Source organism: Corvus brachyrhynchos, unplaced genomic scaffold (assembly GCF_000691975.1).
Source record: "Corvus brachyrhynchos isolate BGI_N302 unplaced genomic scaffold, ASM69197v1 scaffold633, whole genome shotgun sequence".
Classification (NCBI taxonomy): Eukaryota; Metazoa; Chordata; class Aves; order Passeriformes; family Corvidae; genus Corvus; species Corvus brachyrhynchos.
Window position 1 is genome coordinate 2785795 of NW_008237435.1, and position 22318 is coordinate 2808112.

General features: G+C 39.8%; 1 protein-coding gene across 1 annotated transcript in view; it reads left to right on the plus strand.

Moving 5' to 3' along the window:
* The window catches only part of SLCO5A1 (solute carrier organic anion transporter family member 5A1), a gene marked incomplete at its 5' end in the record, with an annotated part of 70407 nt that overhangs the window by 42513 nt on the left and 5576 nt on the right, over window positions 1-22318 (plus strand). Inside the window, 4 exons of the mRNA XM_017731207.1 lie at window positions 5276-5440; window positions 8792-8990; window positions 16816-16975; window positions 20596-20837. Coding sequence (XP_017586696.1) covers window positions 5276-5440; window positions 8792-8990; window positions 16816-16975; window positions 20596-20837 — 766 coding nt within the window. The remainder of the gene's footprint in view (window positions 1-5275; window positions 5441-8791; window positions 8991-16815; window positions 16976-20595; window positions 20838-22318) is intronic.

Consider the following 22318-nt stretch of genomic DNA (forward strand, 5'->3'; position numbering starts at 1 on the left):
GCACTATCATTTAATTATTTTTCAGGTTTAAGTGGGCTTTATGGAATAAGATCATGCCTCAAGCTTCTCAGCTGAGGTAATTTTGTTTATAATGGGAAGGAAAAAAGGATCATATGTGTCTAAGTCATTTAGCATTGCTTCTTCTGAGATGCAGTGAACATTTTATACTTCCCATTGAATTTCAGAGCTTCATCTTTTTGTAGCACTATGGGCAGAAACTCCACTTAGGCAGTAGCCAGGAGGCTGATGATTTAGTAGGTCATATCTTCTGTTCTGTACTAATAAATGTCAGTGATGTCATAGTCTGCCATGACAGAGGTCAGTGCCATCAAATCTCTGAAATCCATGCAGCTTTGGTAAGGAAGGTAACTGTTTTGTTCTTCCAGTATGATGTCATCTTACCTGGGAAGCCTGGCGAAATGATTTTTTTGTTGTTGTAACTTGTCCTAATTTCCTAATTAATTGTCTAGGCTAATGAAAAGGTATCAAAAAGTCATAATGAGAGTCTTTTTTTCTGCACTGACTGCCAGTATAGGCTGAAGAAATAAACCCAAACTGGCTCCATCTGCAAGTAGCCTCAAACTTCAGTGACCAGAGCTTTATTTTGGCCCATGGTAGAGCTGAGATCGGATAAAAATACAGATACAACTTTGCTTTTTCACATGTTTCAAGTTGCTAGGGCTTGGAATTCATTCTTTTCTTACTTACGTTTCAAGTAGAAAATGTGGTTTGAAGAATGCTTCTGAGTCAGGTATCAAACGTATTAAATAAAACAGTAAGTAGGTCACAGGAGGAAGAAAATTGAATGTAGTTTATTGGGAAAAATAGAGGTAGTGTGGATTACATGAGCTAGAGGAGCTTTATAATGATGAAACTACGATTCAATCCCATACGTGCAGATACTACATGAATCTGAGCAGACAAAACTACTGTTCTCATTTATTATACCCTTCGGGTTTTGTACCATGGAAACTGTATGTGCAGTCCCTTTCATTTACTACTATAAATGAAACTTAATGTGCAATTGAATAAAGGAGCAGTGTAAAGAAAGCAAATGTATATATTGCTTAAAATAGGCTGATCTAATCTGAATTAAATAATTAATTAATTACATGTATTTTGTAGCCTTTGGGGTTTTTTTGTTTTGTCCCTATGTACGGCCCTTTCCTAAATGTAGAATATTCCCGTTTGCCTTTTCACATCTACCAGCTGTCGTATGCCTTTCTCAGTGAGTTCCTGTGAAGGACAGAGACAGGATAATAATGATTGTCAGAGTATCAGCAGACATAAAAGAAACTCCTGAGGGGCTCGTGGTTGCAGGATAAGCCCACTGAGGTGCTTTGCCAAGGATCTGGATTGGAGTTTCTGTGCTACCTGAAGATTGGTTGACAGAGATCAGAAGAGGAAGGGGAGGCAATGCACTGTGTGTGGGGGGCGCTTGGTGGGCACTGTAAATGTCAGAGGGTTCAGCAGCCCACGGGCTGGAGATCCTGCAGTGCCACTGACCTTGAGCAAGGCTCTCCCCTCTCGTCCTTTCTTAGGCCATCCTGAAGAGCTCAAAATAGAAAAGATTGGCATAGCTCCATGCAGTGATGAGCAGTGCTAACTGGAGCCTCGAGGACCTGCTCTAAATCAAATTTAAATAACTAATATTCATATCAAACTGGTTCTGAACCCCTCCACTCTTGATGGGATATTAGGGGCTATTCAACGATGCAGCCACCACCCAGGTGCTTAAGGCGTGTCCTGAGAGTTGAATGAGGTTGTTTAAATGGTGTGTGAGTAGATAATGAAGTGGCAAAATACTATTCTAGAGATTAAGTGATTAGCTCCATGCAGGATATATTTGAAGTAGTTGTGTGTCACTTTGCTAGTTTCCATTCTGATAAACAAACCAGAAATTCTGGCTCACATCTCGGCTCTGCTTTGTACTGCACAACAGTGGAATCCGCTCCTGAGAACCTCGGTGTGGAACCAGCCTTCTCCAAAGCTGCAGGCTTGGGTAGTGCTGTCCAGACTGGGAGCACTAGCAGAAGGAGGTCTTGTAGCTAGTATCTGCCTCACCCTTACAAGGGACTTTTCTGATGGGCTGCAAAAGGACAGGGCTGTAGACTGGGATGATTTATTCCCCTGATTGTATTCATTGCATTGCCTTGGGCTGGGTGTGCAGAAACAGGGATAAAAGAAACTATATTCAATGTTGAAAAAAGGAGGTGAAGTCAGAATTATTTGCATTTTTATTGAAATTCTGTTTACAGTGCTTTAAAAGTTGTGCTTAGAGAAATATTTATGAATACTTGTATTACCTGCAGATTTTTCATGTGCTTTTCCCTTACCATATATCAAGCAGTGGTCCAGCACATGAGTGAAAGAAAAATGAATACTGACCAGAGAAAAAATACTGTCAAAGATCATGAAAGGAAGAAAATTGCCAGTAGACTAGCAAACCAGTCCAGCAAGGCAAGTTTCAGTTTACTCTTAGTTATATGTTAGGTTATTGGGAAAAAAAACCCCAAAAACCAAGGATGTTTAAGATTTGAATTACTGCACAGAAATAGAAACATGTTTGCAGCCATGCTAAAAAATTGTTTTAGTTCTAGGAGTGTGATCAATAGAGGTTTATTAGTTTAGATGACAGAATGAGGGAAATTGCAAGTTCCTGTAGGTTTGTTTCTGATGCATGTGTGCAAAAACATGCAATGTCTTTTGAAGATGCCTTTCCTAAAAATCAAACCTGACAGGTTTAATAATGGCCTTGAAATGAAAGCCTAGGCCTATGGCTAGCCACGCAAAAGGAGTTTGACATAGAAATGTTTTAAAAGCATGATTGATTATGTAGTATAAAGGATCCCTAAAGTTTTTAGCATTCTTGCTTTTTACTACAATTACCTTTTTATTATACGTTTTTAAATTCAGAAGTGTAGTGTAGATGCTGTCACACAGGATTTGACGGTGATCATGGGAGGAAATCGGGGAAAGCCTAACTCTGAATGTGTGTTTTTATTTCCAAGATTCTTACTATATAGCAACTTTCCCTTGTATGCCAGACAATTGCTGTTTATAAACCATGAAGAGTTTCAACTCTCAAGTGCTCCAGGTGGCGTGTATTAGTGCGGCATGCAGAAATAAACTCACTATTTCATGCCAAAATTCACAGTAATCAGCAAAGCTGTTCTCTGTAGAACCCTCCACACGGGTGTAAGGGAACTTATGCTTTTTCCAAGACACTACATTTTATTTACTTATCAGTAGAAATCCCATTTCAAAATACCAATTAGTTTTGAAACGAGTAATGGCCTTTAGCCTGAGTGCTCAGATGAGATATAAGTATGAGTCAGCAGAAGTATAGCTCTAGATATAAACACCAGAGCAAAATGTTCATTAGCTCTGCAGTTCTTTGCCAAATTAATTCTTTAAATTCTTATTAGGACTGAAAATTCTAAAGCAGACATTTCCCTGAAGCTCAGTTTTACCAGGAGGGGCTAAACTTTACCAGGTATTATGATGTCTGGACCAGACTCTTTAAAATAATGGATTTAGCAAAGATCTTGAGTTCAGCTCTTGGCCAAGAGCTACCAGTTCATTTCTACAAAGAGCACTCAGTTCATCATCCTAATAAAATTATCTTTCTCTCTGTGATAATACCTTATTTTCTCTCACATTTTCAACCCAGGTGAGCAGCTGCCTCTAAGTAACTCAGTTTCCAGCAGGACCAATCCTCCTTTCTGCTTCCTGAGTCCTTTCTCACAGCAGCATCAGCATGGTCATAACTGTTTGCTCCTGTTGCTTCTATTGCGAACAGCACCCTTTTTTTTTTTTTTTTTAAGCTGTAGGTGGTAAAAACCATTAAAATTCAAATATATGAGTGCTTCTTAATATGGTTTATTCATTAGTTATTTCCACCAAATTTTGTATTTAACATTTAATATGTTTCTTCATAGGGGTAGCAGAAGAGCATTTGACTACATTAAAATTATAAACCCAGTACTCATCATGAATTCAGTGTAAATTTTGACAGCTGGCATAAGCTAAGACTGGATGCAGTCAGACAACTTAAGTGCTAATTTGCAGCTTGATGAGTTTTGACATGACAAGTGAAATTCTGTTTGCTTTTATACAGATAACCTACTGGAGTCAGTGGAGAAAGTGATACAGATTTTTGTCTTGACAACTTTCAACATCAATACAATTCTCACTCAGTTGTTCTTGTTCAACATGTATTTCTAATGGGTGCTCTTGTCATTGAATTCAACTGGCTTTGATTCAAGCACTACTCCATTTCTGTACTGAGTGAAAAGCAAATGAAAAAATCTGAACTATAGAAGATTAGATATAACACTTAAAAAAAAAATTGATCTTGGGTAAAAAAAAGCCCCAAGGAAAAGAAGATGTGTTTAAAATCACAGCATCTAATCTGAAAAAAATTAAGTGCTGAATAGGTTGATGATAATTTGACATCACTTCAGGACTAAATTAGAAGTATGTAAGTGTTTAATTTAACTACAGTGCTGAATTTCATGGGGGTTTGGTATTTGATTTGAGAATAACTGCAACATCTATGAGTACTTTTTCGGTTTAAGTTAATGACATATTCTCATTTTTAATTGATTGCTTTATCCCTTCTGAGAATATTGAGTGGTATGTAATGTATGTTGAGATTCCTTGATATCATTGATGTAATTTTTCATTATGCTTTGTCTGCATCATTGTAAATGCTTTTAAATCATGTAGAAAAATGTTTAACTAAAAATATTTTGGTTCCCCTTTCAAATTAGAGTATTATTACCCCAGCTTTCCAAGCATGGTCCTTGAAGCAGAGAGTAACAGGGGGAGTATATGATCTTTTTTCCTCTTCTGGAGTGCAAAACTCAGTACTGTCAGTTCAGTGGTGTGGTATGTGTTACCTCACAGAAAATCTCAAAATAAGATATCAGAATAGCTCCAAAATCAGTACATCTTTCTGCTGTTTTTCTTCCTGTTATGGTGTTACTATGTAAGCCCTGTTTCTTCTGATAGTTTTTTAATACACACCTCAGTTGTGTTTGTGCCAAGTGGGAACGTGGCCCTGAGCGAGGCGGTGAGATGGGGTCAGAGCAGAGAGCAGGGGCTGCAATCCCAAGTATGCACTCTCCCTTCTGCCTAGCAAACATACCAGCTGCTAGCAAGCCATTATTGCCAGTCTGTCTCAAAGAAAATCAATTGGTTCTGTTTCAGTTTGCTTTTGTTTCTCGCTCATTCTTTATAACATTCGTTTGTCATTTTTGTCATTTTATAGAGCTTCCAAGAGCAGCTGTCAGGATCTTAAGCAACATGACATTCCTTTTTGTGAGTTTGTCATACACAGCTGAGAGTGCCATTGTCACAGCTTTTATTACCTTCATTCCCAAGTTCATCGAGTCACAGTTTGGCATCCCAGCTTCCAATGCCAGCATCTACACTGGTAAGGCATTGCCACATAGTGTTACCTTGCAATGGTTGGCTTTGGCTAATGGCATGAGTCAATGTAGGAGTGAACCAAAAATGTGTTTGTTCGAACAGGTGATTGGATCCAGCTTTCTGCATTTGGTTAGATATTCAGACTATTTTTTGATGTTTGTTACACATATTTTGTAAAATGTGAACCCATTTATATTGTTAAAGGGCTGGATTTTTTTTTGCATAAGCCTAGCCAGACGTTTTCTCATTTGTTGATGGTCTCCAAGGGGGAAAAAAACCAACAAAAACAATCTAGAAAAAACACAGACATTACTGCAATTTGTGTGCTTTAAAAGATCTCTTAAAACTGTTATTTTCTGGGAATTTTAATTCCTCTTTGATCTTTAAAATATCTTTATCTTTTTTTCCCTCAGTGACAAGTTGTCTATCTGTCCCATCCTTCAGTTATCTCTCTCCTCCAGGGTCCTGGTTTTTCCTTATTTACTTAGTAACATTGAGACAGCAATCTAGTCTAGGCACAACTCCCCAAATTCTCTCCTACCTGTCATTTCAGGAGACCCCTATTCAGTAGGTGTGGTGCTTCCGCTGCTGTGCCAGTGTACAGCCACATCCAACTTTTAATAGCACTACAGACCACAAAATTTTAAGCTTTACGCTGCTCTGTGACTGGGAGAGATGGGAACTTTGCTACTAAAAGAGGCCAGAATATTGTGCAAAATTGGGGCCTGTGTCGTGCAGATGAGTTTCCTCCTCTTCTAGCTGCACCAAAGACATTTGTCTTTATAAACATCTTTTTAAATTCTCCATAGTGCTTTTCATATAGAAGGGCTGCTAATTGCTAGGCAGGTTAGTTCTTTGCTCCCTCATACTTCCAGGTACTGTGCCCAAGGAGTGATGGACTGGAGTGAGTTGTGGGGACACAGGTGAAGTATGGGGTGAAGCTGCACAGGGACATCCGTCAAAAAAAAGACAAAAGTGGCAGAAGGAAGAAGGAAGGCACACAAGCCTCACATGGGAAGAATTTGTCGCTTGCAGTAGCTGGAAGAAATGCAAGGAATTTCTGGAGTGTGGAGGGGAAAAGTCAGAGAAGCACCATGTGGTGCTTTCTATTTGAGAGTTTCTGGGATGAGATTTTCTTTAGGGCATGAAATCCCTGTGTTCTGCATATAAGGAGGAAACACTGACTCACGGGACCGTGATGCTCTCTGAAGCTTAGGGTAGCTACACACACAGGAGTTCTGCTGTAATGAGTGTTGATGGGATGGCTACACCATAGCTTGCTTCATTCTCAGGATAAACCAGAAACATTCCTGTCAGAAAAAGCACTCAACAGCCAGTACATTAAAAGAGCTAAAACTGGAAAACTGGTGTGAGCTTGCCCAGAGTGTGAAGATCTTAACATCTGTTGTTTCCCCTGTTATAAATTACTTGATAAAGACTATATAATGAACCAGAAGAAGATGAAATGTATCAGGCTGGATGTGTAACATAGACAAGTGGGCACTGCTTCTACAATCCCAACTCTTAAACTTCGCATTGAAGTCAACAGTTGTTAATTTTATAAATATTTTTTGTGGGAAGGATGGGAAAGGGAAACTTGGAAATTCTGTATTAGATTGCTACTGGCTAATACAGTAAAAGACATGACAAGTTCACAGATTTTCTGATTAGTAAAAGGAGAATTTACACGTTACTTACATTGTACATCTATGCTTAATACATACATTGCTAGCTGAGTACATATACTTCCTGAATCTCTTCAGATAAAGATTTTACTGGTAATTTTTTGTCTCCTAAGCAGCAATTTTTTAATTAAGTCGCAATTTCTTTCTGTTTTAAAAAGGCGCTGGCATTAATCATCATCAAAAAACACTGTGTGCCAAACTTCATGTCTTGAACTTGTGCAGCTTCTACATTTAGTTTCTGCTCTTGGGAGAAAGACTGGTTTTGATTCTGTGAAGACTTATTGTTCAGAATCTTCGCCATGTAATGACATTTTATTCTATAATGTCATTGGTGGTTAATTAACTTGTCACCTATTTTTCCCTCTTATTCTTGCTTCCACAATCTCAACATTTTGATAAATATAATGTCCCTTTCACCTTCAGACATATTAGCAGAGAATGAGTATGCTTTGCAGTAATGTTAAAGGTATTTGCAAGTGATAGTCTTACTGGCTTCTTTAAAAGACCAGCATCTTTAACAATTTAGATTATAAAGTTTAGCTTCTCAGTAGATGCAGCTGCCAAAAGTAGTTCAAATTCCATGTTGCTGTGGAATGCGGTTTTATTGGCAAAGCCCTTATTTAAAGACCTTCTCACATGTCAGTGAGAAGCAAAAAACAAGGGAAGAAAAGTGCAAGACATTTGCTGACTTGCCACCACCTCAGGACCTGACAAGTGAGGACAACCTGGTGATGTGTTGCTGAACTTTATAACTGCAGCAGCAGAGCCACAGAAATTTCATAGGCACGTCTTTTGTGTCTTAAACGTACCCTAATTCTATTATCTTAATTTCTTTAATTGTGTTTGATCAGTTTGCACTCCACATAACTGTGCTGAGATGGAGTGCTGAGGTAGGAATCATGGAATCACAGAATCATTAAGGTTGGAAAGGATCTCCAAGGCCATCAAGTCCAACCTTGGACCAAACACCACCATGTCAATAAACCATAGCACCAAGTGCCACTTCTGGCCGTTTCTTGAGCACCTCCGGGGATGGTGACTCCAACACCTCCCTGGGCAGCCTGTTCCAATGCTTAACCACCCTTTCAGTGAAGAAGTTCTTTCTGATGTCCAGCCTGAACCTCCCCTGGCCCAGCTTGAGGCCATTTCCTCTTGTCCTGATGCTAGTTGCCTATGAAAGTGCTATTCAGCTTAAGTATGTGGAAGGCAGAAATTGCAGCCAGGCTCGTGTGCACTCGCAGCTGGGCAGGGTTCTGGGGTCCTGCCTGGGGTTAGTGCTTGCATTTCACTGGAATTAATCATGAGAGTGGGAAGAGGAACATTTGTGTCCAAACCTGGATTTTTTTCAAATTTTCACTAGTTAAACTGGACCTATATGTAGCCCTTCTCCCCATTCTAAAATAAATACAAAACAATGTTTCTGCTTGTAAGTACAATAGTTCTCTTATAGTGCTTTGGCTGCTGCTGATATGATAAGGAGGCTTTTATAAATTCTTTGACAACACTCCAGAGGTTTGAAAAGCCTGACTCAGTTTGCTAGCAGAGAATCAGACAATGGTGACCTTAGTGCAGCATTTGCAGTCATCTAATTACAGAATGAAACCAATATTTATGTTTTATACCATTTCTGTAGGTCCTGTTTTAATGCTGTTTGAATTTCTTCCTGGTAGGTGTGATTATTGTCCCAAGTGCTGGTGTTGGTATTGTCCTAGGTGGCTACATTATAAAAAAGCTGAAACTCGGTGCAAGAGAGTCTGCAAAGTTGGCTATGATCTGCAGTGGTGTCTCTCTGCTGTGCTTTTCAACACTCTTCATTGTTGGATGTGAAAGCATTAATCTAGGGGGAATAAATATACCCTACACAACTGGGTAAGTATCTTGGATGATTATCTCTGGCAAAACCAGCTTTTTCCAGTAAGCCTGATCTAGAAATGTAAAAAATGCTGATAGCTGGTGTACTAAGGAAGCCACATATTCATATGAGAATTTAGTGAGTATTGTGATGTAAACATGTGCTGTGAGTGTGTGGCCCTTGTTTTTTACATCTGGTTTATAATGCAGTTTATGTAGTAACTCACCTTTTTGAGGGGTGAGAAAATGCATTAGAGTGGCCTTCAGTGATGCAGAAAAATAAGAATAGTGTCCTCTGTAGATTACTTAGAATTTACTTAGTGTTTCAAAATGTTTTCTGCTGATAAAAATTGTGAGAAAACTAAGTGGATTATGAAGATTATTTCTGAATGGGTTTATTAATTACCACCTTAATAGTGTCTTAGGTTTACAGTCCCTATTTGAGAGGAATCACTTGGGCATGTGCTGTCAACCTTAGTGGTGTGCACTGCTTCTGAACTCCATAGTAGTTGTGTAAATGTCCTCCAGCACTTGCTGGATCATCAAGACAGCAACTGGACCATATTCCCTAAAGTTACATAGAGAGTGGAGAGAACTGCAATGAGGTAGAAGGTGTGGATATAGGAAGGACTTGGGAGTGAGGAATTTAGGCTTGGCATTAAGAAATGCATGGAAGGGCATAAAAAAAAAGAAAAAGGAGGGAAAGCAGTGTGGTAAAACTTGAGACATTTTCACTGGAAAGGGATTCCATAGAAGCCTGATCATGAGCTTTTATTTTCTTTCTTACTTTGTACATGAGATTTTCCTCAAAATTGCCTTCTTCATGTAGGTTAAACACAGGAACAGAGTAAGTGTTTGGAGAGTGTGAACCTGTCTGAAGGAATGTTATTTCCCTTTGCTTTTACATCAGAGCCATGTCTGCCTTTTAATTATGACCAGGTGCTGGGTATCAGATCCATTTGTATATTTGCTTTTAGGGCTCAGCTCTGGACTCTTAATATTTTGAAGAGACTAAAGAGTGTGGAGCAGAAAAAGAGATAATGAAATGGAGGAAAAATACAGTGGGGCAGAGGGATAGCAAGTGAAAAACAAAGAGGTAAAATGGGAAGCAAGGAAGGAAGAAAATAGGCACTATTTACACAGAGAATGTTTTGCATTGCTTGTTGCTGGGTGTTACTACACTGGTGTCAAACCTTAATGCTAGCACAAAGAAAACCAGCAGCTCAAAGTCAAGAGCTGATGAAAAGCTGTTGCTCCTTTGTATTCCTAAGACCTAGAGTTAAAGCTTGCTACTGAGCAGCTGTCAGTAGAAGGAAGTAGCATGGTGATATAGCCTCATCTGAGTTTAGTGGGCTGAAGGAGAGAAGAGGGATGGGAAGGGGGTGGAATGCTTTGATTGTCCACCTGCTGTTAAAGTTTATGACAGCCTGTAGGTGTAGATGAAGAAATGAGAGTTAATAGGAATGAAAACATAAATTTCAGATAGGAATTAGTCGATCTGTGTGGCAAGTCAGAATATCCCTGCCTGACTGATGAGATGCCTGTACCTTTCTGTTTGGGGAAAAGTCCCATTTGGTTTAAATCTATTTCTAAGCTGAAGACAAGGCATACTATTGCCATGGAACATATAGCCTTCATGTTGGAATTGTAAGATTATCTAATATTTTTTTTAGTAATAGTGTTTGCAGTAAATACATAGCATGAATTGAAATAGGCATCAATTCACAGCTGTTGTGCAAGTCTGCAATAGCATTACTTCCTTACCACGTTCATCTTACTGTTCTTACTGAGAAAAGAAATGAGAAATAGTAATGGCGAAATTCTCACAAATTTTGATGTAAATAAGTTCTTTGAAATCAGTATAAAAATCATACTGGCTGTAATGTCATCAGAAATTGAGCATTATCAGCATGTTATAAAGCATGATTCAGCCAGATTTTTGTAATGCAGAAATTTATTTATTATCAAAATGATAATAAAAAGGCAGCACTACACATAAATTAATCTTGAATATCTGATGTGATAAACATTCTCTTAATCCTCATTTGATATCTTCAAATCACTTACTTAGTAGGCAATTCTTTAACTCAGCCATCAAAGAATGTTGTTGGTCATGGAATAAAAAAGCATGCTTTCATTTCGAGGTTTAATAAAACACATACTTCATTTTCTGCTTTGAATGTAGTGCAGCATATGGACATCAAGGACAGTTCAATGGGCAAGATTGGATAGGCAGAGCAGTATAGCTGCCTGGTTTGGGATAAATGTATTGCATGATGCTCTAATTGCCATTAACATGGCAGTGCCAGGCCTGATACCTGAACTACCTGCACTGGCAGCAACCCAGAGATCTCAGCTGCAGTGGGCAGTGTAGACATACCCTGCAGGATAATTTCTGGACAAATATATTCATTTCTACATTTACATGTAGATCTGTGTGTACAATCTATATGCATTTAAACGTACAGTTTTTAGTTTGGTGAACTGAGCCGTAAACCACTACAAAGGAGAGGGATGACCTGGGTTTCAGTTAATATAGAAGTATGTGGATAGCAGTACTCAGAAAAGTAGGCAATGACATTTCATAATTCAGTATATTTCATAACTCAGTATTTTTCTAACTGTTCTGGCTCTGAGGAAGTGGATGGGACCTGGAGGCAAGCATAGATTAGAATATAGTAGAGAGGATTTTCTGCTGTTTTATGTTGGGCACAAGCAGTTTTCCTGGTGTTGGCATGTCATCAGCATTTCTGTTATCAGGAAGATCAAGGGCACCTTTGTGTTATACACTCAGCATTTTAGAACCTATTGTTCCATGCCCCTGCCTTGTTCTGAAGGCATGTTTGATATTTGAATTGCAGTGTAAGGAGCCTTATGTCAGACCACAATATGGCATCCCTTCTCTTGCACTGTAACAGCACCCAGGTGGGAAGCCCTGAACCAGTGAATTGTCTTCTTGTCCATATGGCTTTTAAATGTTTCTAAGGAGGGAAGCTCCATAGCCTCCCTGGGCAACCTGTGTCACCACTCAGTCACCTTCACAGTGAAAACTGTTTTCTGGTGTTTATAGGGAACCTCCTGTGTTTCAGCGTGTGCCCATTGCCTCTGTTCCTGGACACCACTGAAAAGAGCCTGGCTCCATCCTCTTTGCATCATCCCTTCAGGTGTTTATAGGCATTGATGAAATCCCCCTGAGCCTTTTCCAGGCTGAACAGTCTCAGCTCTCTCAGCTTTTCCTCAGAGGAGAGATGCTCCAGTCCTTTCATCATCTTAGTGGACTTGCACTGGTCTCTCTCTGGTATGTCCATGTCTCTCTTTTACTGGGGAGCCCAGAACTGAACCCAGCACTGCAGGTGTGGCCTCACCAGTACTGAACAAAAGGGAAATAGCAGATATCGGCTGCTTTGGTTTTTTTCAGACCTGTCTCTTGCATGTATTGTGGTATAAGGCAGCTAAACAGCCTCCGTGGTGAGCTTACTCATAGTGACAGATTCCTGGATTAGTTCAGTTCCATCTCTCACATTTCTGATATGTAATGAATTAAAGCAGACTCTTTTTGATTGCTTTGTGTTGTTTTGGTGCAATTAAAGTTTAGTTAAAGCATGCAATTGACTTACTGATGTGTTTTACATTAAAAAATATTTATATTCTTCCTCTTGTACCACCAGTTTGAGTTTCTATTATTCTTGTATCTATTTCAGTCCAATCAGCCAGTGGGATCCCTTAACTTGAAAGCAGTGACTTAATTGGGTCAGAACAATAACAACAAAGAAGGAATCCAGCTAACACAGTGAGAGGGTCCCTTGTTTGACAGCTACACAAAAATTGCATCATTGGTGCAATTCCAGCTGCTTGCCAACAAGGAGACTGCAGATCTCTACCATCCAGAATATCCTGCAATACCAAACCAAAAGTATTGCTATCAAATTAAGATAATCCTTTTTATCATATAGCCCAATATTTAGCTTATAGAAATTATGTGGTGAGGTTATCTCCTTCCCTTTGTATTTCCTTGGTCCTGTAGGTTACTACAGTGATACAAATAAAACCATGTGCAAAATCAATTATTTGTTTAGATGTTACCAAAATATAGTCAGACTTTTTTATTTTAAACTGCATTTAATTTAAATTGTAGCCTTGTGGGAAGAGGGTCCACTTTTTTCCCCCCCAATATATGTTCATTGATTGCCAGTACAGTGATGTTTTCATCCAGGCCTAAGTATGTGAAATAACAGGTCACAGCTCTAAAAACTCCAGGCAATAAGTCTCATATTTTCCCTTTTTCCCCTTTACTCCCATACCATAAACCTTCCCTGGACTAATAGTTGGAGAGGAAAACAGGATTTAGAAAAAAATGTTAGAGAGTGGAGTCCTTTTCATTGTTAGTCACATCTAATAAAGGTCTTCTCTTTATCAGCTTTACTAGCATTGTGTCATGGAGACACAGAACAGTCTCCCTGAGAAGTGAACAAATGCAATTTGTCAGATGGGGTTCTGGGTTTTGTCCCAGCACACGTTTAGCAAACTTGCAGTTAGTTGAATCTTATTAATGGAAGCAGCAGCAGCATTGTTTGTAGTTGAAAGAATAATTCAGGAAGTGCTGTCATTTGGGGCTGGTTTTTCTTCGTGTGCTCGTGCATGACTGGTGTCCTTGGCAGCTCAGGTGAAGCAGTTTTGCAAGTTGGCAGCATCTGCACCTGCTGAAACAAGCAGAGCAGCTCTTTCTCAGACATCCCATGTTTCTATAGCAGCTGCTACATTGAAACTAGGCTGCTTTTCCCACAGATCAGCTCATGAGCAGGACAAAGTAGCTGTGGTGCAATTTCCCTAAGAACCTGCTCTTAATGGCAGATGCAGGTAAATTTGTGATGTGCTGTGCTGTGATTCAGGGATAAATGCTCTGTTTTCCTTTGTGGAGAGTAGGCAGCCTTCCAGTGCCAGAAGGCAGGATTAGTAGAGTGCTTTGGTTCAGCTTACTTCCTGAAAAAGACATACCTTCAAGAAAAAATGATTCCTTCCTGAAAGAAGTGTTCAAGAAAACTGTTATGGTATATGCTATGTGGTTGATCCCATATGATGAAAATGGGGTTACATAGACACTTGTTAGTAGAGATTTCATGTCCCCAGCATCTGAAACTCCTTCATCCTTCATTTTTTTGCCACCACTGAAAGAGGAGTGAACAATGAGTAAACAGAGAAGGTAATGAAGAGGAAAGCATGAGCCTCTTACAACTGTCTGATAATGAACTTTTGGAAATGGAATTAATAGATGATTTTGTGGTTTACATGTTCTTGAAAGGATGAAAAAACACAAACCTCTCTGTGTGCAAGGTATTTGCTCTAAGTAACAAAAAGAAATTCCGCAAATAGGTGATATGCTGGGGGCAAAAGGTGGTGAAATCTGGAGAGACGGAGCTTGCAGTAACTTGTTACTAATTTGAGCATATTTGCTTTGTGTAAACTTAAATCTTCTTCCAGGACAAAGAAAAAAATGCCGCTGAGATTAAATTATCACAGTGGTCTCAGTTCAGTTTCCAGTTTCATGCTTCTCATTTCTTGCACGCCTGATTTCTTTCACCTTTTTTTTAAAGCTGGTTTCCTAACCTCTGTGTCATGGTAATGTTCAGCAGTGCAGCTGCAGGGAGTTAGCTATGTAAGCAGAGCAAGACAGGGAATGGGTTCTCCTGCCTGTGGAACAACCCTACCCACCTGTTGCTGAGAAGCGTTTTAGGTGGTGGAGGGATAAGAGGTCAGAAGAATGTGTCCTGCATGGTGGGAGAGGTTGGAGTGTGGAACCCGAGCTGTGCCTTTCCTGGCAGTCTGGGCTGTCCCTGGACCTGATCCTGTGCAATGTGGCAGAGCCCTGCTGTCAACAGGAACATGGGCACAAGGGCCTTCAGTCTCTTCTTATGCCAAGTATTCTGGCATCTGGGACATCCAGCTCAGCAGGCTGACTAGGATTTCGTAAAACTCCACAAATGCTGCCTCTCCTGTTGGTGCGAAAAGCTTTCCTCACTGTGCTGCTGAAATCTGTATGTTCCTGAGGAATGTTTTGATGATTTGGTGTTTTTTCCATTGGAGAAAAAGTTCTGTTGAGAGACTACTGGAAAAGTCTGCCCTTTGCTATGTGATGTGTTGTTGCACACTGATTATTGAAATCCAGCAGGATATAATATGACAAATTTCAGGTGATAGCTGAGAAGGTGGCAGAACCACTACCAGTCCTGGATATTTAACTTCCTGCTCAAGCTGCAACTTGTTTCTAAAAGTGTACCTTGTTTGTTTATGGAGCAAGAAACAAAACACTCAGAAAGGCTTTGGTTAGCATCCAACTAGACCATAAAGTGTAAAGTAGCTCCAAGAGCTAAATTTGTGAACCTGATTTGTGTGATCAGTAGACAGTCAATAAATATTTGAAAGCTACTTAGTAATATTTAATTGTCTGCTAAAGTGCACAGCTGGGAAGACAAGCATATTCAGCAAAAGCAAATAGTGGTGTATAAATACAAGAAAACCAGTCAAGTGGAATGCTCTGAGCAGCAGTCGTGCTACTGAGTGTCACTAGCGACAGGAGGTGAGGTGGCACACAGCAGGGGTGACAGTCTCTGTGTGCAGAATGGCTTCTGAGCCTCGCCTCTGGTCTCATCAGGGGTAGAAGATGGGAGCAGAAGAACATCCCTTGTGGTCCCTGGGGTAGCTGAGATGCAGTAAGTCTGCTGGTAGTTGTTTATCTTCACACTGGCCCTGCCTGCGTATCACAGATATGAAGACAAGCCAACAGCAGCCCTCGTGAGGCTCTGCAGCCATGGCAGTCTGTGAGATGTGTACAGGATCTTGAGGATGCAGCCACAAACCCAATCCACATTCCGTTCTGTTCCTGCCTGGCTGAGGAGGTGCTGAAATTCCCTGGATATCTACTGATCTGCTTAGAGCAGAGGTACTTGAGGTAGTTTTAAACAGCAGTGCCTGTTGAGCAGTACTAAGAGCAGCGCAAACAAGGCATAACAGTTAATTCAATATTACACTGTAGTGCCCGGTGTGGAGTGGTTGTGCATTCCAGTATAATTCTCAGACATTAATATAGTTTCCAATTCTCAAGGACTACTGAAGTGAAGTAAGCTATTGTTTGCATTTTGGCCGGAGCTCTCCAACAGGAAGCATAGATTTGTATAGTTTTAGGGAGCCATGTAGGTACAGGTGTTTAAACTGCCTGGATTCAAGGTTGGGAAGGAAGCATTTGAAATATGTCCAAATCCATAAGGGATTTGGGCTTTGGCCACATTTTGGAGAATGGTCTAGGGAAGCAGAGTGGTGGTTCATTTACAGACATTTAGTAAAAGCACAGCGGTATTTTCACATCTAGAGAGCTTCCTGTAGATTTCACATATTCATATAAGCATTACGTTTTCTGAACAGTTGTTGGTATGTGGGAACAGATGCCTATTAGTTCACATTAGTTCACAGAATCCTTACATTTTGTCACCGAGTCTTTCATTAGTAATCAACAAGAAATTGCTGCAGCTAAGAATAGACATATCAAATAGTGGTGTCTTACCTCACAGAGGAAAAAAGACCCAGGGGAAATACACCTATTACCTAGCCAAGTACAATACAAATATTAAACTTTGGTATTATTTTTTTTATCCTGTTTTTAGTTGATGGCAAGGATGACTTGAGTGTTCTTCTATATTAAGTCACATACATAACCTAGAGTTAATGCAGTCTTTGTCTAAGAATCAACTCTCAGTTCCAGAGTTAATGAGTAGGATGTTTGCTCCCTCTGTACAGGACGATATGGATATCTGTGCGTGCTCTACTAGCATGTTCTTTTTCCTTTCCTCAGTCCCACTCTTGCCATGGCCCACAGGAATCTGACTGGAAGCTGTAATGTTAACTGTGGATGTAAGATTCATGAGTACGAGCCTGTCTGTGGATCAGATGGAATAACCTATTTTAATCCTTGCCTAGCTGGCTGCATCAGTGGTGGAAACCACAGCACAGGGGTAAGTGCTTCACCCACCATCCACACACAACCCCTGAGTAGCCCCTCGTGACCGCTGCAGATCGAAGATTTCTCTGTTCCTAGCTAAAGAATCCCTCTTGTAAGCTCTCTACAGCTGACTCGTTCATCTCTGAGCCTTTCCATGTTTTGAAAGGCTGGCAATGCTTTTATTGCATGGTCCCAACCCACTTCCTTTAGTTTTGTACCAATTTGAGGTGCAAATTCATTTGTACTAAGTGAATCCTCCAGCTGAGTGAGTGCAAAATGCCATGAGATAGGGATGGCTGGTGTTTCCAGACCCCGAAGACCTTGGTGGCAGTGGCCTGCATGCCTGCTGTTCCTTCAGGGCTTGGAGGGGGTACCTTGAGTCAGTGTCATCTAATTCAGCTTTCTGCCAACACGCCAACATGTCAAACTGTCTTTCTCCGAGTTCAGTCTTACCTTTCAGAGCAGTTTGGGGCTTTTTGTGACTCCCTCTCTGAATTGAAGGAAAAACTTAACTCTTCAGGTAGTTGGAAGTATTTTCAACTCCTGTTTAAATTTAGTTAGGACGTGTTTAAAGTCATTGGTGTTTGTGTCAGCCTCGTCATTTTGCCCAAGTAGGTCTTGCACCTGCACCAGTGCACTGATAGGTCTGTGGTTTGCCTGGCTAGGTGAAGACTGCCCGTGTATTCTGCTCTTGTAAAACAGTTTGACCAGTCCCATGGCCCTTTTCTAAACCTCTTCCAGGCTAAATGAAAGTTGTCATGAAACTCAAGAACTGAAAGGATGTTAATAATCCACTTTCTTTCTTGGAAATACTTGTTACAGCCCAGCATTCCAGTTATGCTGAACTGGAGAAGGACATCCTGCTGGTAAAACCAAACCATGGAAATTTGGCAGTTTCCAGGACTGGGCACAGGAAGACAGTTGAAAAGTAGAATCTGCCTTGAGTATCAACAGAGCATTATGGTCATATTAGTTTCATTAAAAAAATGAACTCTTTAATTCTTCTGTTATGGAACTGTCCTTTAAAAAGGGACAGTTAAGAAAGACAAGAAGTAATGTAAACATTGATTTTCTTAGGGCTTGATTGTGCTTTCCAGAAAGCTTACTTATAAAGTATCAGCCTCCTGATTTGCAGTCCTGAGCTAGCCTGTGAAGCAGGAGGATGTTAGGTCCAGCACTGTGCTTTCTCAGGTCACCTGGATAGTGGTCTGAAAAAGCATATTCATACATAGATGCCACTGAGAACAGATTAGTTTCCTTTAAATGTTTTTTTTTCCTTTTTAGATTATCCTGCTGGGTTTTAGTAGAAAATTGTTTTGACCAATTGGAAAAGCCTGCAGTGTGAGCCTGTGGTTAAATTTCAGTGTCTATATAATCTGTGTTTTCCTGAATTGACACATAGGCTTGATCTTTGTTGCATTTCACTTAATATCTAACTGGCACTATTAATTTATTTAGTAGGCAAATACTCTGGGAATATGTGGTCTTCACTACAGATTTTGAAACATACTTTTGCATCTTATGATTTAAGAAAAGATGTTTTGTGGCCTGAAGTTTTAACTCAGTAGCTAATGGTGAACAGAATAGGGCTGACATTGCTTGGAAAAGGCTTTTTTTTTTTTTAAATGAAATAATCCTTTTGTAGGGTCCTTCTAAAAATAATAAATGTAGGTTAATGCCACTGTGTAACACACAAAATGTTGCTAAAGTATAATATTTAGATTTAAGTTTCTGACATAGAGTGTTTTCAAAATTAACCATTTAGGAGTTCAGACTAAGAGGAAAGGACACCAGTGGACAGTTCATACCTGTTTTATATATATAATATATATTTATACATATATCTATTCCTATACTCTTAACATTTCTGCCATGATATGTCTGTCTCTAATACACAGACTTGGTTTCACTGGTGATGAACCAAGATTGTGTAGTAAAGAGGACTAATTTCTGTAGAATTCCTATTTGACATTTTCATTTGGAAGCAGTAAGGAGTTTAGGGTGAGGTACTGCAGAAAGAAATCAGATACTCATGATATTAGAGTGGAGTGCTGCCTTGGGAAACCAGAATCTGTCATTGGCTTTGTTTCTAAGCGACGCTGGACAAGTTACTTAAACAAAACTTCTCCAGTTGGTCGTAAGTCTTGTATTCTTCATGTTCTGGATGATGAACATGAGCAATAAGAAGTGCCACTTGTAGATGCACTGCCTAAATCTGTATTTGAAGGCATGAAAAGTTACATTTAGAATATATTTAGCTGGGTATAATGGAAAATGTTCTGAAAAAAAGGAATCCAGTTGTCTCAAATTAGTCACCTGTGTTTGTGAAATTTTTGATCTGTTTCAGTTACTTCACTCCTGAGATAACAACATCAAATAAATAGAGATAGCAGCATCAATACCTCATAAATTTTGAAGATAAACGACTCCTTTTTGAAAGAGTTAAACTATAATAGTGAGTGCTGTAGAAAAATCCAAATGAACTGTGAGTCATTCCATCTTTGTAGTGGAATATTTTTAGTGTGAGGAAAAAAATACCTGAAGTCACATTTTTAAATGGGAGGTAAAATACTGGATAAACAGATACATTATTAAGATGTTCAGCTAAGTCCCAGAGGGAAAGAAGTATGAGGCTACATGATGGCATGGATGCATATAAAGGTATACATTAAAATTGACAAAACAGCCATGTTTTGGATACGTCCTGATGTCTTAAGTGCTGAAATTTACAATCTTGAGATGATTTTGTAGCGTCTGTGCATGTGTGGTCTAAGGTTTGATGAGTGCAGAAATTGAAACAAGAAACTTCTTCCTATAACGTCACATATGTCCCTGATCTTCTTCTGTAGCACTGGAATATTCTGATCTGCTACACACCCCTTTGCTATTTGATCAGATGAAAACAGAAGTAGCATAAATGTGAAAGACGGCTATTTCTGATCTAGTTCTTCCTCACCTTGCTCAGATCAGAGTCCGCTTTGCCTGTGAAATGCTACTTCTTTATTCAGTCCTTCATCTTAATTTCATTCTCTTTGTTCATTCAGGAATCTCTCATGTCCTCCAGTCTCACTGTTTTAGTCTCTGCGTTCCCTTTATTCTCTGTTTCAGCTCCTGTCCAGAACCACACCCATATCCAGGTGGAAGGTCTTGAGCTTCAAGCATGAAGTGCAGCTTGTTGCTCTTTGACCAGATCTGGGTAGCCTTCCATTAACATGGCAGAAGACATTGCCTGAGTATGAAAGTCAGCAGTTGCTAAGTTTCAGAATATGGCATTGTCACTGCTGCCTGAAGAGCGTTTCCTCACATTTTTTGTAGTACAGTAGAAACAATATTTTTCTCTAGCCTACCTGTTGGAAGTGATTGAATTGTTTTGTCAATATTTCCCAAATATATTCCAGATTTTTTTTTAAACTCAGACTGAATAAAGCAATGGAAAGGCGACCTCATCATAGAGAGTCCTGGCCAGCTTTAAAATTACTTGGAGACGTAACTTCGCTTGTGCTTGGGGTAATGATGCTGAAGGCAGAAGATTCTCAATTGAGAAGTACCACAGGACTGTCGTACGATGTCTCTATGCAATGTCTTCCTTACACATATTTTTTTATGTGGAAATGTTCTTTTTTGCTCTCCCAGGTCAGAAATTACACAGAATGTGCCTGTGTGCAGAGTCGCCAGGTGATCACTCCGCCGACAGTGGGCCAGCGCAGTCAGCTCCGGCTGGTGATTGTCAAAACCTACCTGAATGAGAACGGCTACGCGGTGTCTGGGAAGTGTGATCGAACCTGCAACACGCTCATCCCATTCCTCGTATTTCTCTTCATTGTAACCCTTATAACAGCATGTGCCCAGCCATCAGCAGTCATAGTGACACTCAGGTGAGAGCTCACTTGAGTTCTGTAAGTATTTTTGCCGTGCCTGCTATCACCAGCGCCTGTCAAGCTTGTGTGTCATAAAAAGTGAATAGAATGGGGCTGACAGGGATTGGGTGAAGCTTGTTTGTATTTAGAATATGTGATATGATAATCCACTTTAGGAAACATGAAGTGCACAGTGAATTCCAGGTGCTATAAAGAGAAAACAAGCAAAACATCATGGAAGAAAATGATTACTCCTGAAAAATTTTCAACCTTCTTAGAGCGATGGTTTTGGATTTTCAAATGCAAATAAAAAAGTTAGCACTTAAAATTATCCTTTTCTCATTCTTAAAATGCTGATTCCTGCCACATGCCTGGTTTTGAGTCTTCCTTTTTTATCTTCACAAGAATTTTGAACTTGTACTGTAGTAGTGGTGTTATTGCCACTACTCTAAGGATAGAGAACACACTGCCTTTGTAGGAAAAAGGCAGTGGCATTTATTTGTCAATTTGAAAAAAAGCATTCATTTTTGGATTTGCTTTTCCCATCTCTGCCATCTAGGTTGATAAACATAATCATTCCCTGTAACATCTTTGTCCATTTAAAATACAGCTCCTGTAAGTGAAGTTCTGCTGATTTTTAAGGAAAAGTGAGCTGAAAAAATATAATATGGTTATATTATATAAATATAATATAAATATAATATAAACTGCTAAAATCTGTATTTGTATAATCTATGTTGCTGCTGTTTAAAGAGAAGGAGGAATTAGAGGAAAATTATATCATTATTTGCTAGAATCTACAAAGCATACGCATAAGCATTGGTTCTGCTGGTAACAGGAGGACAAAGAATGGTTTAAAGATGTCTATTTGGTTTGGGATCTGAAGATGAAGAGCTCAGAGTTCAGGAAGTAAGTTCTTTTCAAATGAAGACGAGATGGAAGATAGAAAAAATAGAATAAAATAGTTCAGTTGGACCTACAGTGAGCGCAGACTTGTAGAAGCTGAAGGGACTTGAAGGGACATTAAAAATTACCTAGTTCCAACTTGCTGTTGTGGACAGGGACGCCTTTCCTAGACCAGGTTGCTCAGAGCTCTATCCAGCCGGACCTTGAACACTTCCAGGGATGGGGCATCCACCACTTTCTCTGGGCAATCTGTTCCAGTGCCTCATTCCCCTCACAGTGAAGAATTTTCTTCTAATATCTAATCTAAACCTACTCTCTTTCAGTTTGAAGCCATTGCCCCTTGTCCTGTCCCTACATGCTCTGGTAAATACTCTCTCTAATCATCCAGTCCAACTGCCTGACCACTGCAGGACTGAGCACAAATGAAAACCTGTTAGTGAGGGCATTGTCCAAGCACTGACAGGCATGGGGCTGGCTTCCTCTCTAGGAAGCCTCTTCCATTGTTTGAGGTACTCTTCAGAAGCACACCCAGAATGATCCAGATGGAAATGGGCATCCTGTCCATGAGACCAGGTTAGAGCTGATCTGAAGTA